Source organism: Oscarella lobularis, chromosome 2 (genome assembly GCF_947507565.1).
Source record: "Oscarella lobularis chromosome 2, ooOscLobu1.1, whole genome shotgun sequence".
NCBI classification, from domain to species: domain Eukaryota; kingdom Metazoa; phylum Porifera; class Homoscleromorpha; order Homosclerophorida; family Oscarellidae; genus Oscarella; species Oscarella lobularis.
Genome location: NC_089176.1, coordinates 375,589 through 394,849, shown reverse-complemented (window position 1 = coordinate 394,849; position 19,261 = coordinate 375,589). Strand labels below are relative to the sequence as shown.

At 47.3% G+C, this 19,261-nt stretch overlaps 12 protein-coding genes across 13 annotated transcripts; 4 read left to right on the top strand and 8 right to left on the bottom strand.

The window, feature by feature from the left end:
- The first annotated feature begins 4 nt into the window (after nucleotides 1-4).
- Nucleotides 5-1,072, top strand: LOC136183955 (intraflagellar transport protein 27 homolog). Its single transcript, XM_065970769.1, has 7 exons — nucleotides 5-98; nucleotides 206-282; nucleotides 336-395; nucleotides 449-508; nucleotides 562-679; nucleotides 743-852; nucleotides 903-1,072. Exons 1-7 carry the CDS (start codon nucleotides 35-37, stop codon nucleotides 999-1,001), a joined length of 588 nt encoding a protein of 195 aa, XP_065826841.1. The 5' UTR covers nucleotides 5-34; the 3' UTR covers nucleotides 1,002-1,072.
- LOC136183952 (DCN1-like protein 3) lies at nucleotides 1,014-1,951 on the bottom strand. Its single transcript, XM_065970767.1, has one exon. It carries the CDS (start codon nucleotides 1,926-1,928, stop codon nucleotides 1,134-1,136), a length of 795 nt encoding a protein of 264 aa, XP_065826839.1. The 5' UTR covers nucleotides 1,929-1,951; the 3' UTR covers nucleotides 1,014-1,133.
- Nucleotides 1,942-3,523, bottom strand: LOC136183954 (tudor and KH domain-containing protein-like). The gene is made up of 4 exons (XM_065970768.1): nucleotides 2,487-3,523; nucleotides 2,375-2,436; nucleotides 2,164-2,315; nucleotides 1,942-2,111 (listed from the first exon to the last, which is right to left on the bottom strand). Exons 1-4 carry the CDS (start codon nucleotides 3,521-3,523, stop codon nucleotides 2,052-2,054), a joined length of 1,311 nt encoding a protein of 436 aa, XP_065826840.1. The 3' UTR covers nucleotides 1,942-2,051.
- A 176-nt stretch (nucleotides 3,524-3,699) lies between these two features.
- On the top strand, nucleotides 3,700-4,679 carry LOC136184127 (ubiquitin-conjugating enzyme E2 S-like). Its single transcript, XM_065970972.1, has 4 exons — nucleotides 3,700-3,731; nucleotides 3,790-3,937; nucleotides 3,995-4,185; nucleotides 4,246-4,679. Exons 1-4 carry the CDS (start codon nucleotides 3,723-3,725, stop codon nucleotides 4,522-4,524), a joined length of 627 nt encoding a protein of 208 aa, XP_065827044.1. The 5' UTR covers nucleotides 3,700-3,722; the 3' UTR covers nucleotides 4,525-4,679.
- Nucleotides 4,458-7,400, bottom strand: LOC136184122 (uncharacterized). The gene is made up of 4 exons (XM_065970966.1): nucleotides 7,314-7,400; nucleotides 6,810-7,196; nucleotides 6,314-6,681; nucleotides 4,458-6,262 (listed from the first exon to the last, which is right to left on the bottom strand). The coding sequence occupies exons 1-4, from the start codon at nucleotides 7,326-7,328 to the stop codon at nucleotides 4,741-4,743; spliced, it is 2,292 nt and encodes a 763-aa protein (XP_065827038.1). The 5' UTR covers nucleotides 7,329-7,400; the 3' UTR covers nucleotides 4,458-4,740.
- Nucleotides 7,401-7,423: 23 nt separating this feature from the next.
- LOC136184124 (TGF-beta-activated kinase 1 and MAP3K7-binding protein 1-like) lies at nucleotides 7,424-9,493 on the bottom strand. Its single transcript, XM_065970967.1, has 4 exons — nucleotides 9,381-9,493; nucleotides 8,383-9,331; nucleotides 7,961-8,328; nucleotides 7,424-7,916 (listed from the first exon to the last, which is right to left on the bottom strand). The coding sequence occupies exons 2-4, from the start codon at nucleotides 9,286-9,288 to the stop codon at nucleotides 7,532-7,534; spliced, it is 1,659 nt and encodes a 552-aa protein (XP_065827039.1). The 5' UTR covers nucleotides 9,289-9,331; nucleotides 9,381-9,493; the 3' UTR covers nucleotides 7,424-7,531.
- LOC136184125 (chitinase domain-containing protein 1-like) lies at nucleotides 9,486-12,664 on the bottom strand. The gene is made up of 12 exons (XM_065970968.1): nucleotides 11,189-12,664; nucleotides 10,984-11,133; nucleotides 10,791-10,923; nucleotides 10,700-10,741; nucleotides 10,546-10,652; nucleotides 10,435-10,496; nucleotides 10,292-10,384; nucleotides 10,147-10,233; nucleotides 9,956-10,089; nucleotides 9,811-9,904; nucleotides 9,713-9,755; nucleotides 9,486-9,663 (listed from the first exon to the last, which is right to left on the bottom strand). The coding sequence occupies exons 1-12, from the start codon at nucleotides 11,294-11,296 to the stop codon at nucleotides 9,565-9,567; spliced, it is 1,152 nt and encodes a 383-aa protein (XP_065827040.1). The 5' UTR covers nucleotides 11,297-12,664; the 3' UTR covers nucleotides 9,486-9,564.
- On the top strand, nucleotides 11,328-12,702 carry LOC136184126 (ATP synthase mitochondrial F1 complex assembly factor 2-like). Of its 2 annotated transcripts, XM_065970971.1 has the most exons (7): nucleotides 11,328-11,377; nucleotides 11,427-11,620; nucleotides 11,675-11,772; nucleotides 11,832-11,912; nucleotides 11,963-12,075; nucleotides 12,184-12,299; nucleotides 12,359-12,702. In XM_065970971.1, exons 1-7 carry the CDS (start codon nucleotides 11,344-11,346, stop codon nucleotides 12,464-12,466), a joined length of 744 nt encoding a protein of 247 aa, XP_065827043.1. In that variant the 5' UTR covers nucleotides 11,328-11,343; the 3' UTR covers nucleotides 12,467-12,702. The 2 variants fall into 2 exon arrangements, with proteins under 2 accessions (XP_065827043.1, XP_065827041.1); XM_065970969.1 differs by having other exon boundaries at nucleotides 11,427-11,772.
- A 1,074-nt stretch (nucleotides 12,703-13,776) lies between these two features.
- LOC136183659 (suppressor of cytokine signaling 2-like) lies at nucleotides 13,777-14,514 on the bottom strand. Its single transcript, XM_065970376.1, has one exon. It carries the CDS (start codon nucleotides 14,472-14,474, stop codon nucleotides 13,866-13,868), a length of 609 nt encoding a protein of 202 aa, XP_065826448.1. The 5' UTR covers nucleotides 14,475-14,514; the 3' UTR covers nucleotides 13,777-13,865.
- On the bottom strand, nucleotides 14,507-17,302 carry LOC136183656 (TOM1-like protein 2). The gene is made up of 16 exons (XM_065970373.1): nucleotides 17,203-17,302; nucleotides 16,912-16,996; nucleotides 16,771-16,849; nucleotides 16,617-16,715; nucleotides 16,443-16,566; nucleotides 16,333-16,391; nucleotides 15,993-16,274; nucleotides 15,862-15,940; nucleotides 15,677-15,789; nucleotides 15,418-15,619; nucleotides 15,209-15,374; nucleotides 15,073-15,157; nucleotides 15,013-15,023; nucleotides 14,919-14,967; nucleotides 14,800-14,848; nucleotides 14,507-14,753 (listed from the first exon to the last, which is right to left on the bottom strand). The coding sequence occupies exons 1-16, from the start codon at nucleotides 17,249-17,251 to the stop codon at nucleotides 14,611-14,613; spliced, it is 1,674 nt and encodes a 557-aa protein (XP_065826445.1). The 5' UTR covers nucleotides 17,252-17,302; the 3' UTR covers nucleotides 14,507-14,610.
- On the top strand, nucleotides 17,023-18,075 carry LOC136183661 (transmembrane protein 11-B, mitochondrial-like). Its single transcript, XM_065970377.1, has one exon. It carries the CDS (start codon nucleotides 17,492-17,494, stop codon nucleotides 17,999-18,001), a length of 510 nt encoding a protein of 169 aa, XP_065826449.1. The 5' UTR covers nucleotides 17,023-17,491; the 3' UTR covers nucleotides 18,002-18,075.
- Nucleotides 17,997-19,217, bottom strand: LOC136183657 (dehydrogenase/reductase SDR family member 7B-like). Its single transcript, XM_065970374.1, has 5 exons — nucleotides 19,076-19,217; nucleotides 18,725-19,024; nucleotides 18,579-18,671; nucleotides 18,364-18,516; nucleotides 17,997-18,319 (listed from the first exon to the last, which is right to left on the bottom strand). The coding sequence occupies exons 1-5, from the start codon at nucleotides 19,215-19,217 to the stop codon at nucleotides 18,108-18,110; spliced, it is 900 nt and encodes a 299-aa protein (XP_065826446.1). The 3' UTR covers nucleotides 17,997-18,107.
- Between the last annotated feature and the right edge of the window lie 44 nt (nucleotides 19,218-19,261).

The window sequence follows — 19,261 nt, the reverse complement described above, 5'->3', positions numbered from 1 at the left end:
CTAGCGCGCTTCTTTCATTGGCGACGAGTGGAGAATGGCGTTGCTACGTAGCAGTTCTTCGGTTTCCGTACAACTTAGAGCCAAGTGCATTGTAGCAGGCAAGTTAAAATACGCTGTGGATAGCTTTCTTGAGATTGATTACGACACTCAGCAAATTCTGCGAATTTTTCCTAATTTGGAGTTTTATAACGCACGTTAACCTTAGGTGATGCCGCTGTCGGCAAGAGCGCACTATCACAGATCTTACACGGAGAGGGCAATGTATCTAAAACATATTCAATGGTGCATATGTAACAAGACGATTGAACCTACCTAAAAATTAAACTTTCGTGCAGACTCCTGGAGTGGAAATTCTCACAAAAGTACTTCAACTGCCGGATTCTTCTAATACCGTTGTAAGAAATTTATTTTTAAAATATTAGTTGCAGATATACTTTTCGTTTTGCAGGAAATGCTTCTTTATGATTCGGGTGGCCAGCCTCTCTTCTCGGACGTCGTTTCCAAATACGTAAGTCACCCTTTTTCACATGTATGTGAAAATATTTTTATTTTTTTCCGCAGTGGGAAAATCCTAGTCTACTTGTGATCGTTTACGACGTCACAAATCAAGACTCGTTTAAAAATAGTAGCAAGTGGTTTGACCAAGTCCATTCACTTGCACCAAATCTAACAATTCCGGGTACAAAAAAACAAGAGAGCCATTGACTAGCCACAGTAAACAATTCTTTATTTGACTACATAGGCGTTTTAGTAGCAAATAAAACAGACTTGTTGGAAAGAAGAGCAGTGACTGAAAGCGAGGGAAGATCACTGGCTTCGGAGAAAGATTTGGCCTACTTCGAAACGAGCACAGTATATCACGTGACACGTTTAATCTCTTTAATCTCATTTTTTATATACAGAAAAAGAGCGAGTCTTGCCTCGCACCCTTTCTTCACCTAGCTAAAGAATATTTCAAGTTGTACGAAGAGGCTGTTGAGGTGATGAAGACTATTGGATAGAATGTGTTATTAAAAAAATTTCTTCTCCAAGTCTGTGTGTGTACATGTAATAAATGAAACAAAAGCTATTTAGGTATATTGAACAATGTATACAAATCTCTTCTCCTAGTTAGTAGCGCACGTTACGTTTTCTCACTGCCTAACGGATGTTTGATACTCTACAAAATCGTCAAAGAGACTTGGCCACGCCTCCGAATCGTCGTAATTGCTAAAGTCATCTCGAATTGTCAATGCAAACGGTAAGAACATATTCCACGTGTCACGTGATATCCCCTTCACCTGATTCGCTTCCAAATAGGCGCACCACGACTCCAAGACGATCACGTCGCGACGCTTCGAAAAGACGAGTTGCCAGAGTGGCACGGCGATTGCTAGGGGCAACGATCGTTGCCCGGATGACTTGTCCAAACCAAAACCGAACGTAAATCGATAGAAATCCCGGAAACGGGGCCCCGTCGCTTCGCGTTCGACGTCGGGAAATTTCGCTCGAAGCGTTTCGGGCGAATGAACGTCGCCGAGACGACGACAGCCGCCGACGAATTCGTTGCGAGCGAATGCGCACATTTCGTCCGCTTCGAACGTCCACGCGAGCGCGAGAACGACGAATTCGGTCGGATCGACGCCGAGATCGGCGCAGAAACGCTCCATTCCTTCGGCGAGGATGCGATCTTCGTCGGGATCCTTGTAGCGTGCGAAATAGGCGCCGATTTTCGCTTCTACGGACTCGGTTGTCGGGGGGCTCGATCTCTTGATATCCGGGACGGTGTTCGCTTCGCGAGATTTCGCGTTCTTTTCGTGAATTCGGCTGCCGTTCTGTTTCGGCGACACGCGACCGCGATGAGACGACGTCGTCGATTGGGCCGCGACGTCCGGAGATCGGGTTGCGTCGTCGTTCGACGACACACAGTGGGAGAGAAGTGCTCCCATTGATGGTGGGGGTTTGTGGGCGCAGTCGGGACACGAAGGACGCTTACGTCACACTCTCATGCGTCATATCGCAGCGTGCGTCACTGATAGAGATAATTCGATTAATCAAAGTACACAATAAGTCTATACTTCGACGTAGACACCAAAGCCTTTCTCGGCCATTCTCTTTCCAATGTCGACATCCTAGAATCCAATTACTTAATTAAAAGTACATGTGTTGAGGATGCTTTACTACCTCTGGTTCAGTGGGATCAGATAAGACTATTGCTGCATTTCCATAGCCATCCTGATGCTTGATTGTTTTAGCTTTCAGCGGTTTCCACTTTGCACATTGTGTCAACTCTTCAAATAAGTCACAGGCTTCATCAGACCATTTATCGCTATCTTCTAAATTCAAACAGTGATTATCTCACTACAGCGTAGAAACTACTATCCTATTAGCTAACTTGGCTTCAAATTGGCCAACGAACAAGGAACAGCTTGAAAACGAAGTTTCAAAAAACGAGATCTAAGCAAGAAACTGGTACATCAACTAATAAATAATATTCATAACTATACTTCAAATCTTTAACATGGCACTTTTGAACCAAACCGTTATCACCGTAATCAACAAAATAAACATCAATTTTCTTATCATCATCATCAGACAAACTTTCAATGCGCGCCCGATACCAACGCGAATCCTCCTCGAACATAGCACAGCAAATCGTTCCCGGCAAATAACGCGCCAAGGGCATCTCATCGACACTCAAACTCGAATAGAAACGCGTCATCTCGCGATTCAATTGTTCCAATTGGGCCGCCTGCGTGTCCACAACCTGCACCCAAAAATGACCCGGATGCTCCGAAGCGGAAACGCAGACGAGAAACTCATCGATTTTATCGGGTAATCTCGGTATGAAATCGACCACGCGACTATTTAACTCGTCTCGCGTCAAGTTGCGTTGCCCCCCGGCCCGTTGCTGCCTCAACGTTTCCGCCTCCTCTATTTTATCCTCTAGCGCCGCTTTGGCAATAGCGATTTGATTAGCGTCGCCTTTTATAACGCACGCTCCCATTTGCGCGCCGGTCACGTGACGCTCCAAATCAATACGAGCGCCGGAACTTCGTTGAATCTCCTGTATCGTCGTTCCGTGACGTCCGATTATGCATCCGTACGCGTAATGGGGTATAGTCATATTATATGTCGTGGGCGTGGCTTTTTGTGACAAGCGCGACGTGATTACGCGTTCGATTGCTTTTTTCGCTTTGGCGACGCTTTCGCGTTGGCCCCATATAATTGCTACCGTGCAACTTCCGTCCGAGGCGTCCTCTTCCTGTCGGAAACGTATTCGCGTCGACGTTTTCGATTCGATTTCGTGCACGTTCGAGCCCGAGCGGCCGATTACGCTGCCGACGGAGCTCGTCGGTATGCGCACTTCGAGTCGCGTGCGCGACGAATCGTCGTGGTTTCCTTGAAAGGGGCCCCCCTTTCGTCGGTTCGCTGCGGCGGCGCTCGGTGCTTTGACGCGTCGGGAGTAGAGCCAAGCAAGCCCGGCGGCGCATAGAACAATGCCGGACGAAACTCCGACGGCCACGAGTATTTTTGCAGACATAAATCCGGGACTTGAAAGATAGATTATTTTCTGGTTTCTATAGATTTAGGTAGGTACTCCAAATTACCATTGTATCTGCTTACTTGAATTTTTCTCTGCTTGTAGCCTTCAGTCTGATTGGAGAAACGATTGTAGCGAAAACTGCATTCCTCTTAGGTCCGGGACATCTTCGATATCAACACTCGATTAAACGTTCAAAATGGCATCGGTTAGATCGCGTTTTTCGCCGCGTTTCTTCGCCTCTCGTGACCGCGTCGAATTTCTAGATGTCGAATTTCGACAGCCTACCGTCGTTCGTCATACGAAAAGTGACTCAGGAGGTCTCGCAACTCGTTTCGAAAGCTCCCGAAGGAATTCAAGTCCATCCGAACGAGGAAAACGTCTCGGACATACAGGCGACAGTCGAAGGGCCAGGTATACCTACGTTTGACGTCGAGATCGATGCGAATATCGTCTATTTTCGACCGTTAGCGGGCACACCCTACGAAGGGGGGCTCTTCCGGGTAAAACTCGTTCTCGGAAAGGATTTCCCCGCGTCGCCGCCGAAAGGCTTCTTTCTAACGAAAATATTTCATCCGAACGTAGCGAGAAACGGCGAAATTTGCGTGAATACGCTGAAAAAGGATTGGAAAGCGGAACTGGGTATCAAACACCTGTTATTGGTACTAATTAAATAATGGGTATACATTGTTTTTCCAATTAGTGTATATCGCGATGTTTAGACTATCAAATGTTTACTGATCGTTCCGAACCCGGAATCGGCTCTGAACGAAGAAGCGGGAAAATTGCTCTTGGAGAAATACGAAGAATATCGAAAATATGCGAAAATGATGACGGAAATTCACGCCATGACGAAATCACGTGGCGGCGGCGGCGAGAAAGAAAAAGAAACGACGGGAACGGCGGAAACGGAAGGAAGCCAGCCCAAAAAACGAGCCATCGAAAAGAAGACGATCGATAAAAAGAAAAGCGAACGAAGGAAAAATCTGAAACGCTTGTAAAATGAACTCAGAAGAAAAAAAAAACCGGATCAAAATGAAATAATTGGAGGAGAGGTATTTTAAGCTGCAGCTTTGCACTCCCTACGTGTCGTCGTCCTTATAAAGTTAAACGTGTGCACATATTATATACATATACAACTTCTACTAAGAAATAATGTCCATGTGTAATATACATCGGTCTAACACGGAAGAAGAAAGGATGGGGATTTTTCGGCCTTATCTTTTTTCGTCAAAAAAATGGAGCAATTGATCTGGTAGGTGAATAGTAGAAAAATCCAGGTAACCTTGGATACCGTTGGTGCTTATTGGCTCAGCCAGATTCTTATCATTTTCGTCTTCTTTCGTTTTTACCGTGTTTTCTCCTAAATGGAGCGTCCTTTCGTCGTTATCCTGTTCCGCTTGTCCTCTTATTTCCGGGTCCGATCCGTCGATTCCGCTGTCTTTTGATGACGTTCCGATTCCTTTGCCTTCTTTTCGTAGCGTCACCGGCGGCGAATGGCACGGCGACGCGGGGCCTGAAGACGACGGAGTCGACGGGGGTCGGACTACGTAAACGCTCGGCGGCGTTTTACATCTAGAAATCGCGTCCGCCGATCGCCGATGCCGTCGCAAGAAGGGACGAGAATTTTGTTGAAGTGCGGAATCGGAGGTCCGTCGAGGAAGATCCGCTGCCGTCTGCTGCGATGGTGGCGGCGGCGCGACGGAACGGAAAGCGGAGGAGTGGCGTTGCGACGACGGAGACGCAGCCAAAGGCGAGTTGCATTCGCTGTGCTGAGAACGGGGCGTCGGCGGCGGAGAAGAGGAGGACGGCGGCACGACGGTGGGATCGGAAAGAACGCGACGATGCGTCCGAAACCAACGCTGTTGCGGAGATTCAGCTCGTTGCATCGGTCGAGCGGCGGCGGCGGCGGCGGCGGAAGCCGCAGCAAAAGCGTTGGAGGAGGAGAGCAAGGAGGGTGGCGTGGCCATCGATTCTAGAGCTGAAGAAGACATGGAAATGAGTCGGTGAGACGGCGGTGGAGACGGACGAGTATGTTGCCATGGAGTAGTGGGAAGTCTCTCGTCTCTAAAACTCGGACTCGTCGACGCGGGACGATGATATTGATAAACGGGCGTCGGAAGTACGGGCGGCGGCGTATTGGCGAACGAGATGAGATGTTCGCGCGCCGGAGACAAGAGACACGGGCTGAACGGATCATTGGGATTGATCGTGGACGCGGTGCTGGGCGTTTGTTGGAGATGATGATGATGATGATGATGAACGGGCGGCGAATCGACGCCTTTGACGAGACAATCGCGGCATTCTTTGGACGACGACGATCGTTTCTGAAGGGAGATGTGAAGAGGCGACGAATAGCCGTCCGGCGACGTTCCGGGACGATAGGATCGTCGACTGGAAGTCGATGAGGAGGACGACGTTCGACGTAGTTTCATTGGATGATTGAAATTTCGAATGAGAAGCGTCATATCGCCGCGATACGTGAATTTCTCCGTTTCTTGGTGAAGTCGGCCGATTTTGTCGACGACGGCTTGAGCGGCGGAGGCGACCGTCGTGTTACTGTGTAACTTTTCGTTCACCATTTTGGCGATTTCGTAATTGACGTCCAGCGTGTCGGTCGCTTCCTCGAGCGTCTGGTAAAGACCATCGGACATGAGAACGAGAAAACTCGTCTGATGAGTGATGGGGATGGGAGAGTGGACGTGCGGAACGGCGATCACCGGCTCCGAAATAGCAGAACTAAAAGAATAAGAATATCTATTAAATAACACTATTTAATTATTTATTTACCTTAATAGGTCGAGGTCTTTGTATCCGCCTTTGAATGCAAAGTCCCCTATGCTTCGCGTGTGTTCGAGATTTCCTACGGGTCGACCGTTGCATAGGCGTTCGACGTCCAAACCGAGTCCGGCCAGTCGTTCCAATTCGTTCGGATTACGCGTGTTGTGATCGACGGTCAACATCTGGACTTGCAATACTCCGGCGTCGTCCGTGGTGCAGAGTAGCGCGCGCGAGTCGCCCACGTTCGCAACGCATAATTTCGATTGGTGAATCAGGGCCATGACGGCTGTCGTGCCGCCTGAGATATCGGCGAAAATTTCCTCGATACGTTCCATTGTAGCTTGGTGCTGTTGATACAGCTGAAACGTCGTCAATCCCTAATTAATTAAAAAATTTTAATATACGTCATAACTAACTCCGCCCACTCGCCACCTTATAATAACTCAAGGTTCAAAAACAAAAGAGGGCCCCTCGCGCGCGTTTCCGCTCTCCCCAAAACGCTTACCTGCGGCAAAGACAACTGTAACTGCGTTCGTTCGGCGACTAAACTGTCGATCGAACGAAAATAGTTACGATCGACCTGCATGAAACTGTTTCGTAGCATTTGCACGATTTGTTCGTCGTTCGACGCGATGTCGTCGAGTTGGCCGAGTAAAAGCTCGGCGGGAAATCGCTGGCGCGCGTATTCGGCGACTTTGCGTCCGTCGTGACCGTCCAAGACGCCGTAGAGCGAGTTTTCGCCGACGCGATGGTGAAAACTCGTGTCTTCCATTTCGTGGACGTCCGAGCGACTACCGTCGCGATGATAGCGCTGGTTGGCCGAAACGCCGAGGCCCGCGTGCGGGCACGACGGCAGATCGTCCGTCCAGCTATTTCGCGTGTGAAGCGGCTCCTAGGTAGGGAAAAGATCATCGTACGAGTGCGACGACAAAAAGGGACGGAATGAGCATCGTTTTTTGCGATCGGAAATGCGCTGCGGTGAGGTGGTGGGTTTCGCGTTGAGTCATACCCGGTTCCAAGCCATTTGGTCCTTTCTCGCCAGGCAAGTGGGATCACGGGAGTCGGGACTACGTGGTACTGCTACTACGGGGTTTCGTGTTCATCGCGTGACCGGATGAATGACGCATAGCTGACGCACGGGTCAGTTGAATTGGTGATGGGAGGGAATTCCCGAAAAACACAAAACAATAACGGAAAAATGAAAAGAATGAGGGGGAGGAGTCACAGCTATAGTTTTAGTTTTCTGCTAAAGAATGCCTTGACGTTTTCAGGAAATGACCGCACTAGTAGAGTCATGTCATCACGTTTGCGACACTCCTGTCGTTTTAGTCGATAAAAGGCGTCTTCGTGACGATCTACTATTCTTTTTACGACTTTCTGGCAGACGTTTGTTAGGGAATTTGTTTTTAACTTGTTGTAGGATTTGAGCATTTTGCTGGCGATCTCTTTTGCCACGTAACTATTTCCGTTTTTCGGTTTTTCTTCCTCGGCAGACTCTTCGACGGATTTGTAGACTCCGTCTGTCATGAGAGCAATAAACAGGCACCTATCGTCCAATGGAATGACGTCGGAAACAAACGGCTCAGCAATAACAGGCGGCCCAGATGCGGAACTAAAGAGAATTCAAAATACTTCTTATAGAAAAGTTTTCAATACCTCAAAATGTCGAATTCTTTGTATCCTTCCTTTGAGCTGTAGTCGCCTATGCTACGAGTGTTCTGCTGAGATCCGATTCTGCCGGATTTGGAGATCTCCTTGACATTTAATCCCAGTCGTTCAAGTCGTTTTAACTCGTCCTTATTTGAAGTGTCGTGATCTACGCTGATTTGTATGCTCTCAATTTCTCCTTCTTTTCCTCGTCTTCCCAAAATAACTCTTGCATCACCCACATTGGCAACGAATAGTTTATTGGCATAAATTATGGCAATGACAGCGGTTGATCCGCCTGATATTTCTTCGGTTAATTCTTGCAGGCGAGCTACTTTCGCCGGAAAAGTCTGATATGCTTGGTACGATGACATCCCCTGTAATGAAAACAAATTTCTGAGAAATCAATGCCGATTACTCTACTAGTATACCTCCATTTCAAATTGAAGAGACATTCTTTCAGCAATTAATCCACTCAACTGACTAAAAAACTCTCTGTCTACTTTTTCAATTGCAAATTTAAGAGCTGATTGAATTTCTTCATCCGTCATTTCAGTTTTTCTGAGTTGGCTACTAAGGAAGCGAGGTAGATGTATTGTGGCAAATTCTGAAGCTCTGGATCCGTCGTGACCGTCAAAAACTCCATAGACATGAAAATCCCATAATTTGAAACTGAAAAACCGATCTTCCAACGCATGCTCTTGATGTGAAGATTCATCCTCCCTATTATAACGTACGTTAGTCTTCTGATACGCATCAGAATTTAAACACTGCTCCACTTCAAGATGATCAGACAGGACTCTAAATGCTTGATTGTGTTCATGATGACTTTGATATAAATCGTCTTGAGATTGAGCCCCAACAGCCTCAGATGAAGATTGAGACGAAAATTCAATATTTGGATCTTGAACCTCTCCCCTTGCCGGCACCTCAGTTTGAGACGATGAAAAATCGTCAACGTCTGTTTCCACTTGGCGCTTTTTCCCAGGAGGTTCCAGTACCGTTTCACTAGGGTCCACGCCCCTTATTAGAGGATGACTATGAGACTCTTGTATCTTCTGTCTCGGTTCTGCTCCAATTCTTCCCGGGAGGCTACGAAATACGGAATTTTGTATCTTCTGTCTCGGTTCTGCTGGGAGGCTACGAAATGGGGGTTGGGGTATCGTCTCTTGTATCTTCTGTCTCGTTTCTGCTTCAATTTTTCCTAGGAGGTTACGAAATGTGGATTGGGGCGGAAGATCCTCGTTCGGTGGACGTAGAATTTCTGGATGACTACCCTCTGATGGGCCCTGTTCAGAGCCGTGAAATTGATTTGTTGTGTCTACAGCTTGCGCCATGGCGAATCGTTGAGAAAAGAAGCTTCTAGACTGAGGCAACGCCCTACACGCAAAATCGAAAAAAACGAAGACTCGATCGAGAAAAACCTTACAGGCAAAGCGATCTTCAGTGAAACTGAGAAGGAGGAAGCACTGTGGTGATGTGAGAGCCAAAAAATCGCGTGACTTGTGACGCACTACAGTACTGAAAGTAGGTAGCGCGCGTTAGTCAAATTGTTAAGATTCCTCAACGCAAAGTATCAGACTCGTACAAAAAAAAGAAGTGTCTCTGTCTTCTTAGAGAAGATCGTAAAAGTAGTCCAATCCCTGCCCAATTTCCCAGATGGATATTCCACAACCCAATTCCTTTGCCAGTTGAATACGATCCGAGATAGACTACATATAAAAATCAATAAACGAATCTTACTGCTGAAGAGATTCTCGCCTTGAGAGTCGGATAGTAAACATGATGAGGCACTTCCCATTTTCTAACATAAATGTAAATAAAAGTATGAATATGCCACTTTGTTATTATAAATGTACATGTATTCAAATTTGTGTTCAGCCACCTCGGGATCCCACTTCAATTTCGTCTGATAATTCTTCAGTAAATCAATATACCCGCTTCCAATTACAGCTAAACCCCAATTCTAATAAGGATCCTCTAGTACTGCAGAGACTGACTTGCCTTCTCCAGTAGTGCCATAGTTATACCCATAAAAATTGAGACCCAATAGAAGCTTACTCCTATCTGGTCCAGGCTCGGGAACAAGCATTTCAACGCAACCCCGCATCCAGTTTATCGGCGCATTTGGCCCAATACTTTAGTTAATTAATAAAGATATACCCCCCATGCATTTATTTTTTGTATGATCTCACTTTCCTGATGAGTAGTCGTACGTCATCAAGCTGAAGCCATCGACGTGAGGGGAGACGCTCTTGAAGTCTTCAGCGTCAAAAAAGTTTCTGTGACGACATAAAAGAGATTTTATCAAATTGAATTATTGCCTGTGTCCATCCGCACCCTTTGCCTATGGGCGGAGGAATCACCAGAAAGAATTTCAACTGATTCAAGTGAAACGTTTCGGCCATGTAACGAATAAAATTTCTCAACGGACTATGGATGGTATAAACATAGAAAATAACAATTTTCGTTAGAAAACTTACTCTTTCACCTGCCCACCCAATTGACTCCAGACTTCAAGGACCACTCCAGAAAAACCATTTTGCTACATAAGACATTGCATGATAAAAGGGGAACACTGAGTTTAATAGTACCCTAAGATAGGAGACAGCTATGGCTGTGATCTCCTTGATGGCGTCCTCGCTGGATAAGAGCGCTTGGTAGTCGCTACCAGACCAACCATCGAAGAATAATCTCGGTGCTGCGTGACGTCAGAGTACGTTCATGGCTTTTGTTTTGTCTATATACCTATCTCTGTTTGACGCCCGTTTTTCACCTCGCTCATCCAATCTATAGGCTCATTTATTAATTAATTAATTAATTGATTGATTTTGTCTACCTTGTGTGATATCGTGACCTCCTAGGATATCAAAAGATCCGTCTTGTTTCCGCTTTATTTGCAACCAGACCGGCGATACTGTCGTGAATTTAGCACCGAATATTTTGGCAATATCGTAACCGTGATTATTCCACTGCAACCAATTAATTAAAATCAAATAATCTTATTAATTAATTTGAGATTTTTTTCTTACTGGTGTTACGTAGGCAAGAACAGGTCCTTCGAAGTTTCTATCCGCCGTTCCTTTAGCGTAATAGCGTCTGTGCTCTTTGAGTATGTCCTTGACTTTAGCCTTCTCGGTGACTAATTTTCGTTGAACGACGGATTTATCAGCCAATGTGAACTAGATAAAAAAAAAACGATGTCGAGAAACTGAGAGCGGGATCGATTAGGTCTACCTCTTCCTCCACGTCGGTTCGAGATTTCTTTTTGTCACCTTTCTTCAGCGTAGCGTCCGTAAGAAAGGACGTCGCAAGAAGAAGAGCCCACAAGCACAAGTGTTTCATCTCCTGCACTTTGCCACGTGACCACGTTGTCGACTCACGCTAGGCTAATGCGGCGTCTTTCGTTCAGTCCTTCGTCTGCTGGTAATACTGTATGCTAAAGCTTTCAAGTTGTTTCACAAGCATTTTTTAGCGCTCAAGCGATTCTACAAGCGAGCTGGTGTCGCTGCACGCTCCGACGGACTCTACGCCGTGCAACTGGACGGAAGAACAGTCAAAACGCCTCTCAGAAGACGGCTAGTCTTCGAATCGGAGCCACTTGCTGTTGCCGTGGCTGCAGAATGGGACGCGCAAACGGACAAAGTTCGTCCACCTCTAATGCATCTAGTACGGAAAATCATAGATCACGTGGTATATATACGTATGTATTTTTTGGTGAAGACTGGCTTATGCATGACTGATATTGATCAACCCGATGCTCTGACAAAGACGAGTCTAATAGGCGAGATTCTTCCTCATCTACAGACGGACTGTACTTGGTGAATGCAATATTGAAAGTCTAATTAGCCCTTGACGTGTTAAAAATATTGGGTCATAGTTCGAGGCTAGTCGAACCGGATGATTTGGTTCGCTTGCAGGAAGTCACGTGGGATCCTCTGATTGGCTGGTTTCAGAACAGGTTTCCTTTCATTGTTGCAATACTAAATTAATTCAATTTGAACTTCTCAGATATGGAGTTTTGCTTAGAACGACAACGAGTCTACTTCAAGCATCTCAATCGAATGAGACGCTCGATTCGCTTCGACGTGAACTGTTTTTGTTCACTAAACGCCAATTACTTGGTATTTAGTTTGATAGTATCATTGAAAAGGGAGGGAGGGAGGGAGGGAGGGGGATATCTCTTTTCTATGGTATCTGTGACAAGAGGATGTTTTCTTTTCTTTTCTAAGGTTTGAGGTTTGGCGTTTTTGCGCTCGAGTCCCTTGTCATCATGATGGCAGTCATTGAAAATCGTCTAAGCGTCGAAAAAGCGGTCGATGCCGCGCGAATCGAGACGGAATTTCAGGCAAAAAGACGAGAAGTATAGATACTCATCATATATTCATACCTTCTCTTTTTCAACAGATCCAGCACTGGGGCAACGTAGAATGGTCTCACTCGTTGAATAAACTCGATACGACAGCTCGTTTAGCGGCCGCAATCATGTATCTAAAGCATACAGAAAAACAATGAGTAAGGGCCGGGGACGAGGGGAATCCCTTTGTGCAACACGAATTGTCGCGTGATCGTGATGAGACCACAGCGCCGCTGCGGCGCGGAGAATCGCCCTTGGTTTGCACTTTTCCTTTCGTTTCCCGGCGCCTAGGCGATCTAGATTCATTCGTGCTCCGATTTTATCTTATCTCGACACGGAGAGAGAACAATGGATTTCGTTCGGGGCTCGTTCCCTGCAGGGACTCGTTCGGGCAAGTTCGGCACAGCGAGTCCCGAGGGACTACAGAGGGAGGGCTTGCGGTCCTCTGATAGGCGGAGCTTCTAATGAATGGACCCGAGGAACCAGTCAGACTCGTTCTTACAAAGCCCTAATAACAAGTTTTCAGTGGGCCGAGCCGTCACTTCCCTCACTGTCTCTGCGATGTCCATGTTCAGCTGCCCGTCCGAGCATTCGACGCAAGTGCAAACGCTGCCCTCGTGCACGGCGGCGACGGCGCCGACGACGACGTCGCGCCGACGCAATTCGCCGCCGGCGACCGGACTGAGAAAAGTTTTCGGTCGCAAAAGCAAACGAAGAAGCGAAGACGCAAAAGATACGGAACCCCTGATTCCGCCGCCGCCACAACCGCCTCTCGCCTCCGAGATCAACTTGAGCAGGCGACCGGATCCGATACGCGCTGAAATGGAGAAGCTCGATTGGTATCACGGCGTTCTGAGGTCTGCAGAAGCCGAAGAGGTGCTGCGCTATTCTCCCGTCGGCTCGTTCGTCTTCCGCGGCAGCGCTTCGTTGAAAAACGAGTACAGTGTGACCTACAAGGCGGCGGGGGCGGAATGCCGCCACCTGCGCATCGAGCGCAACGCGCGTGGCCTCTTCTCGCTCAAAGCATCGGACCCGAACCAACTGTGCGAATCGACGCCCGACGCTCTCCTACTTCAAGTAGTCGAGCGCCGCTGGAAACTCGAGTCGGAGCTGCCGGACGCCAACGGGCACGACGTCGTCTCTTATCTCGAGTTCCCTGTCCCACGCGTGCGCAACGACGAGAAGAAACGCGCAGGCAACGCGTATGAGATGGTATGAGATAGACGATTGGGGAAAGATATCGAAGAACAAACAATAGGGAGACAATGACTTGCATGCATATCGTTTATTGTTATTCCAGCTACTAGTACTGTATGCTTATAGTACCCGCTGTGCTCCAATCTCATCTTCTCTATTTTCTCACACTCTTTGTCTCATGTGCGAGCCGCGTGCCGCGTCGCGAGGACGACGGGGTGAAAATGATAAATGACGTCAGCAAAATTCGCGCCGTTTTTTCACTCGGTGCACGCGCGCATAAAAATAATTCGAAATAGAAAATTAGACGTGTAGTACAGTAGGGAGGGAAGGTGCCGAATTTTTCAAAAAAAAAAAAAGAATCTAGTAGGGATAATCCGAAACGTAATCCTTAAGCTTACTCGGTAACGGCAGTTTCTCGACGTGATCGCGCTTCGTCGAAGCGTTGATAGCGCTACGACAAAAGTGCTGCAACGTCGGCACGCCGGTGAGAAGTGGCTGGCGAATTTTGACCGATATTCGCGGTCCGTCGTCGCGTTCGAGCCAAAAGAGTCTCACGTCGTTGCGAATGTAAAAATTGACGAGACCGACGACGCAATCGAACGCCGGACTCGCGCCGCAGTCGGAGGAGTAGAGGCGAAAGAGGCCGCGATAGAGTTCGAGTCGAACGCTCGAGACGATGCCTTCGACTTTGAACGAGAGCGTGAAGAGATGACGTTCGTCGGCGCTGTCGCGCAGGAGAAACGTTCCGTCTTCGGCGTCGATGAGCAATCGTTGGGAGTCGGCGTTCGAGAGGGAACGCCAGTACCATCCGCTTTGCTTTAGCGTGCGCAGAACGCGATTGAGGCAGATCTTCTGCCCGAATGACGACGACGTCGGATTCGATGCGAGAACGAGCGCCCGCTCAGGATTGACCGACGATGTGCTCCAGCGATGGTGAAGACGACGTCGCTCGTGTGGCAGCTCCTCCATCGTCAAGTGTCATCAGATCCGGGGAGCGGGGCTTCTCGGAAACGTGCGTCATCATGGAATGTGTCAGCGTAAAGCGCGCTATAATTCTCACTGCATGCATCTTTTTTTAACTCGCAGCTACAACTAGTTTCTCGTTCTAAAGAGCAAATAGATCGTCTTCGTGACCCGATTCCTCTTTCTGCATCTGAGGCCGAGCGCGACGAGCTTGAGCCGACTGATTCAAGCCGGAGCCTCCGGACGTCACCTTGATGGCACGTTCTTCCAAAAATTTGTCAAATTCTAACTAAATTTTTAAAAAATTCCAAAAAGCGCTATATATTCTTACCTGAAGTCGTCATCGTATCTTGAGCATCGGAGGGATTTTCTGGCAGTTTCTATAGCGAAATTTAATTAATTAATTAATTAAATCTAGTGAAAAGAGGACACCCAAGACTTCAAACTCACAGATGACTGCAGATCAGTTGCAGCAAGCCATTGTTCCATACTTTCCACTCTGAAAAAATATTAGACAAGAAATTCAAGATATCATTGTATATACCCGCTTGGTTCCTAATAAAAAAATAACTAATATATAGTAATAATAGTTTCGTTGTCTCACCGTTGATGGAAACGTGCTTCTTGCATTCATAGCTCCAGCCACTGAAGCGTGAGAATCTTCCACTGTGTAGCCACGAGTTCTCGATCTTTAGAACACATAGATATCCAATAAATACACATATAAAAATATTATCTACCCTATGTTTTGAGCAGCCGTGTCAAAACTCTGTCTGCTCTGTGCAAACATATCAAAATCGTCGCCGGGCTCTTCGCTGTAGTCGTTGCCACTGGCAACGGGAGCCGAACTGTTCGCGAACGGATTTGTAGACGGAGGAGGCGGAGCCCCAGTCGACGTGCCCAAATCTAAATAAATATTAATAGCAATAGATTAGGATGAGTAACGTACTGAGCCCAGCCAAGTCTTGGCCAAGTTCGGCGTGAAGTTCATTGTAGGAGGGAGGAGGAGGAGCGTCAGAGGGGGCAGTCGTTGTCTGTGGCTCTTCCGCTGAGAAGTCAATCAGAGCTCCAGTCGCTGGCCCCGGAGCCAAGCTCGGCGCGGCAACGGAGGGACTTTCAGTGGAAGGAAAAGCAGATGGAGTCTCGAAAGCCTTAGATAAACAGGAAATAAATTGATTATTTATTTATTTATTTATTTATTTATTTACTTGATTGGCTGTCTGTCCTGATTGGCTTTGCACAACGGCGGCGCGATTCTTCTCGAAGCGATCATAACGAGTGAAGACGTGATTGAGTTCGTCATTGCAGACCAAGAGTTCACCTAAAGAGACACGTCGAGCATTGGGGGGGGGGGGGGGGGGGGAAGGAAAGGGGGAAGAGGGAGGGTCTCTACCTGTCAATTCCTCGGACACAATTCGACTCAGCAAGTCGACGAGACGCGATTGCATAGTGCGACACGTAGCATTAAGATCCTAATAAAAAGATAAAATAAATCAATAAAAATTGGAGAATGTCGCGTCGTACCCTGAGTAGTTCCCAGTCGGACGTCTCCTCGTCACCGGGTGTGAGTGCCGTCAGCATTTCGCTCAGCACGCGAACGTTGCCCCTGACGACGTCCATCTCACTTCGTATCTTGGCGAGTTGCTCGGATGTTGGAGTGATGGACGCGGCGCCCGTCAACTCGTTCGATGGAGCGGGGGGATGTTCATGTGACTGTGGCAATGTTTCATGATGATGTCGAAGTTGCACGGGTTCTTGACGACGCGAAGCCGGCGAAGCGGACGGAGCTTGCGATTCAGGAACAGTCTATAAATAAAATGAGTTTTAAATAATTTCTATTATAATTATATGTTTTCTTACTGACCCTTTCTGGTGTATATATTGGTGCCATTGTGTCAAGATCTTGCGGTGGAAATTCCACTCCTATGCATGCACCAACACGTGACTTTGCTCATTTTTCTTTTCTTTTCTTACCCTGACGTCTTAGATATTCGTGTGTCATGCCAATGTTGGCTAATTCCGGTTGGTGTCGAAAACTGTCCGACCAACTCTGTATCAGAGCGAGAATTTTCTGTTTGACAATCATTGGAACGTTGCTCTTAGAGAAGAAGATATCTCTATCTATCTATCCATCCATCATCTCTTTACCTTTGGACCGGCAAGTTTTCCAAATTCGGATATGAATTCCTTGTGAGCCATATGCATGTGAAATCGTTTTCCGCAATTTTTGACGCACGTTTCAATGACCTGAACCAGAAAAGTGAACCCTCCTCCTCCAACAGGAAATAATCAAATTTCTCACCGACAAAGCCAGCATCACTTGCCTATAATTCTTATTGTGAAAAATTCGTTTTTTCAGCGCTTTTATGGCATCCTTGGGCCTTGGGAAAAATTTCAGTTTCTTTCTCATTTTTTTGGCCTACTACTTTGCGCCGGGGCTTACCCTTCATCGGTTTCGTTAATCATGTCGCATATTTCCATATTCAGGGCCCAGTCTTCGGCTTCGAGTTGCTCGCTCGTCGCTCGTTCTGCGAGCATGCGCGCGCGCGCGCGTGTGAGTAAACGATAACGCGTTCGTTTTCGGGGTTTAGAGCGTCGCTCGTGGAGGAAGCATACGAAAAGAGCGAGGATGCTTGTGAACGTGCAAGGCGAGTGTTCGCGGAGGGATGTGCGAATGAGTTTCGCTTCCTTGGCGACGAGAAGACGCCCCAATGTAATGCGTATGCAATCGTACCAATTCGCTGGCCCACTTGACTGGAGAACGGACTCGAAAAGAAAGCCATGATCACTGGCGTAAGTTCTATGATAAGTGCTTGAAATCAATGTGAAAAATGATGTCATTTATGAACTACGTCATCGCTCAGACTACGTCATCGCCCAGATTATCCGCCAATTTTTCATAAATTACCTCTATGGAATACGAGTGCACTGCCCCGTGCACGTCAACCACCTTTGAGAAGACACTAAGCTAAGAAGACTGACGTCAGGAATTGGTAATTAACTAGCGCACGTTATCGCGAACGATGTCCGCTCTCGACGGCGACTACGCGGTCGTTCGCGAGATCTACAACTCCGAAAACTCCTCTCGTCAATTCGAAGAGGAACTCGAACGCGCCATCGACGACGAAAAGACGACAATCATCGTCGAACCGTATCAGCTCGGCGAAGAGACGACGAGATGGATCCGTTTCGGCAATTTTCTCCACAAAGCGGCCGTCCTATCGGGCGTCACAAGCATCGCCACCTCGTTCTTCACGTCGCGTCTTTTCTCCGTCACCGTGCCGTTCGGCACGACGAGCGTAGCGTGCGCTACGCTCTACGCTCTCTCGTGGTCGAGCGATCCCTGTTGCAAGTATCAGATCGACTACAGCGGTCGCGCTTTGCACGCTATACCGCAACGCGATCTCGGTTCGGGATCGCCCGTCGTTTTAGTGCGAAAGGACGATAAGTATAGAAAACGACTCCATTATGGAGTCGCAATCGTTTCGTTTCTATGTTGCGGTTGGCAGATTTATAGATGGTGGACAGACTAATTTGATTGATTCACTTGTAATTGTCTCTGTGTTGCATAATCAAAGATATTTTTAGTCTCGACCTCTAAAAGTCATAGACTTATTGATTGATTATTGTTATATGTAGTTAGGATGTTTTTGAGTGGTCGCGCTCGTGTTTTTGTGCTCGCCGCGCCATCAATTTTCTCATGATAGCTGGCGCTAGGGTTTGTATGTATATCCCCATTTTGGCAGTTACATCTGATACAGTGAGCTCGGGTTTCTTACTTGCTATTGCCTCCAGGATTTCACTAGCTACGCGTTCAGGTGACATTCCGTTTTCAGTTGTAGGATCAGTTGCTAAGATACCATACAATACTGATTTTTTTTCAATTTGCGCTTACTTTTGTGCTTGCTTCCGTCTCCCCTAAGTGCATTGGCAGACAATGATGTTTTTATGTAGCCAGGACTGACTACTGTTACGTCGATTCCCAAGTGAGATACTTCGGCTCGGAGACTGGTAAAGAATGCCTGCATAGCATGCTTGGCTGCAGAATCTAATACGAAATGAATAGAAGCGTTTAATTAAAAGCACGTGCTAGTGTTAATTAATACGTACATGAAGATCGAAATGGCAATGCTAGTTTTCCTTGGACACTGCTAATTGCCACCACGTGACCTTTTCCTTTCTGAATCATACTCGGAAGCAGAGCTGCAAAATATAAGATCAATTATATAAGTTTCTCTCTTTTTTATTGGTCTTGCCTCGAGTCAGAGCTACGGCTCCGAAATAATTCACATTCATGATGTTTTGATCGACGTCGAGGCTCGTCTCTAAGACGCTGCTTCTCGAACTTACGCCGGCGTTATTTATCAAGACGTCCACGTGGCCGTGCGAATTCAATAGGGCTTTCGCTCGCAGCTCGACTCCTTCGAAATCGGACACGTCGAGGGGAAAAACGTGCACGTTTCCGTCGAGTTCTTTGGATAATTCTGCGAGAGCTGTCTCGTTTCTTGCGGCGGCGATGATCACGCAGCCGGCATTGTAGCATGCACGCGCAAGCGCTAAGGAAACGATCGACGATAGAGAACGCACGGATCTTTTTCTTTCTTTACCTCTTCCCAAGCCGGAGCTAGCTCCTGTGACGACGACGACGCGTCCTCTAAGTCTTTCTCTAATAGCAGTCTCGCCGAGCTTTCGCTTCGAGATAGCGAAGAGAAGGAGAACGGCTATAAACGCAGCAAGAGTCCACAGCATTATCCGGGTCCTCGATAGATATATTTCTTGACAAGTCTAAATAC

Coding starts and splice junctions, on each gene's coding strand:
- LOC136183955 (XM_065970769.1), top strand. CDS start 35: ATGGCGTTGCTACGTAGCAGTTCTTCGGTTTCCGTACAACTTAGAGCC. Junction 99..205: donor AGCCAAGTGCATTGTAGCAG/GCAAGTTAAAAT, acceptor CGTTAACCTTAG/GTGATGCCGCTGTCGGCAAG. Junction 680..742: donor ACCAAATCTAACAATTCCGG/GTACAAAAAAAC, acceptor TTGACTACATAG/GCGTTTTAGTAGCAAATAAA.
- LOC136183952 (XM_065970767.1), bottom strand. CDS start 1,928: ATGGGAGCACTTCTCTCCCACTGTGTGTCGTCGAACGACGACGCAACC.
- LOC136183954 (XM_065970768.1), bottom strand. CDS start 3,523: ATGTCTGCAAAAATACTCGTGGCCGTCGGAGTTTCGTCCGGCATTGTT. Junction 2,316..2,374: donor GTTGGCCAATTTGAAGCCAA/GTTAGCTAATAG, acceptor GTTTGAATTTAG/AAGATAGCGATAAATGGTCT. Junction 2,112..2,163: donor CTGATCCCACTGAACCAGAG/GTAGTAAAGCAT, acceptor ATTGGATTCTAG/GATGTCGACATTGGAAAGAG.
- LOC136184127 (XM_065970972.1), top strand. Junction 3,938..3,994: donor GGCGACAGTCGAAGGGCCAG/GTATACCTACGT, acceptor TTCGACCGTTAG/CGGGCACACCCTACGAAGGG. Junction 4,186..4,245: donor GTATCAAACACCTGTTATTG/GTACTAATTAAA, acceptor CGCGATGTTTAG/ACTATCAAATGTTTACTGAT.
- LOC136184122 (XM_065970966.1), bottom strand. Junction 6,682..6,809: donor TACAGTTGTCTTTGCCGCAG/GTAAGCGTTTTG, acceptor TTAATTAATTAG/GGATTGACGACGTTTCAGCT. Junction 6,263..6,313: donor AAAGACCTCGACCTATTAAG/GTAAATAAATAA, acceptor TTATTCTTTTAG/TTCTGCTATTTCGGAGCCGG.
- LOC136184124 (XM_065970967.1), bottom strand. CDS start 9,288: ATGGCGCAAGCTGTAGACACAACAAATCAATTTCACGGCTCTGAACAG. Junction 8,329..8,382: donor CTCTTCAATTTGAAATGGAG/GTATACTAGTAG, acceptor TTTTCATTACAG/GGGATGTCATCGTACCAAGC. Junction 7,917..7,960: donor AAAGAATTCGACATTTTGAG/GTATTGAAAACT, acceptor AATTCTCTTTAG/TTCCGCATCTGGGCCGCCTG.
- LOC136184125 (XM_065970968.1), bottom strand. CDS start 11,296: ATGAAACACTTGTGCTTGTGGGCTCTTCTTCTTGCGACGTCCTTTCTT. Junction 10,924..10,983: donor TTCTTGCCTACGTAACACCA/GTAAGAAAAAAA, acceptor AATTGGTTGCAG/TGGAATAATCACGGTTACGA. Junction 10,497..10,545: donor TAGCTGTCTCCTATCTTAGG/GTACTATTAAAC, acceptor TGTCTTATGTAG/CAAAATGGTTTTTCTGGAGT.
- LOC136184126 (XM_065970969.1), top strand. CDS start 11,344: ATGCGGCGTCTTTCGTTCAGTCCTTCGTCTGCTG. Junction 12,076..12,183: donor CACTAAACGCCAATTACTTG/GTATTTAGTTTG, acceptor TTCTTTTCTAAG/GTTTGAGGTTTGGCGTTTTT. Junction 12,300..12,358: donor GAATCGAGACGGAATTTCAG/GCAAAAAGACGA, acceptor CTTTTTCAACAG/ATCCAGCACTGGGGCAACGT.
- LOC136183659 (XM_065970376.1), bottom strand. CDS start 14,474: ATGGAGGAGCTGCCACACGAGCGACGTCGTCTTCACCATCGCTGGAGC.
- LOC136183656 (XM_065970373.1), bottom strand. CDS start 17,251: ATGGCTTTCTTTTCGAGTCCGTTCTCCAGTCAAGTGGGCCAGCGAATT. Junction 16,392..16,442: donor CGAATATCTAAGACGTCAGG/GTAAGAAAAGAA, acceptor GTGCATGCATAG/GAGTGGAATTTCCACCGCAA. Junction 15,375..15,417: donor CCAAGACTTGGCTGGGCTCA/GTACGTTACTCA, acceptor ATATTTATTTAG/ATTTGGGCACGTCGACTGGG.
- LOC136183661 (XM_065970377.1), top strand. CDS start 17,492: ATGTCCGCTCTCGACGGCGACTACGCGGTCGTTCGCGAGATCTACAAC.
- LOC136183657 (XM_065970374.1), bottom strand. CDS start 19,217: ATGCTGTGGACTCTTGCTGCGTTTATAGCCGTTCTCCTTCTCTTCGCT. Junction 19,025..19,075: donor TAGCTCCGGCTTGGGAAGAG/GTAAAGAAAGAA, acceptor TCGTTTCCTTAG/CGCTTGCGCGTGCATGCTAC. Junction 18,517..18,578: donor ATTGCCATTTCGATCTTCAT/GTACGTATTAAT, acceptor ATTTCGTATTAG/ATTCTGCAGCCAAGCATGCT.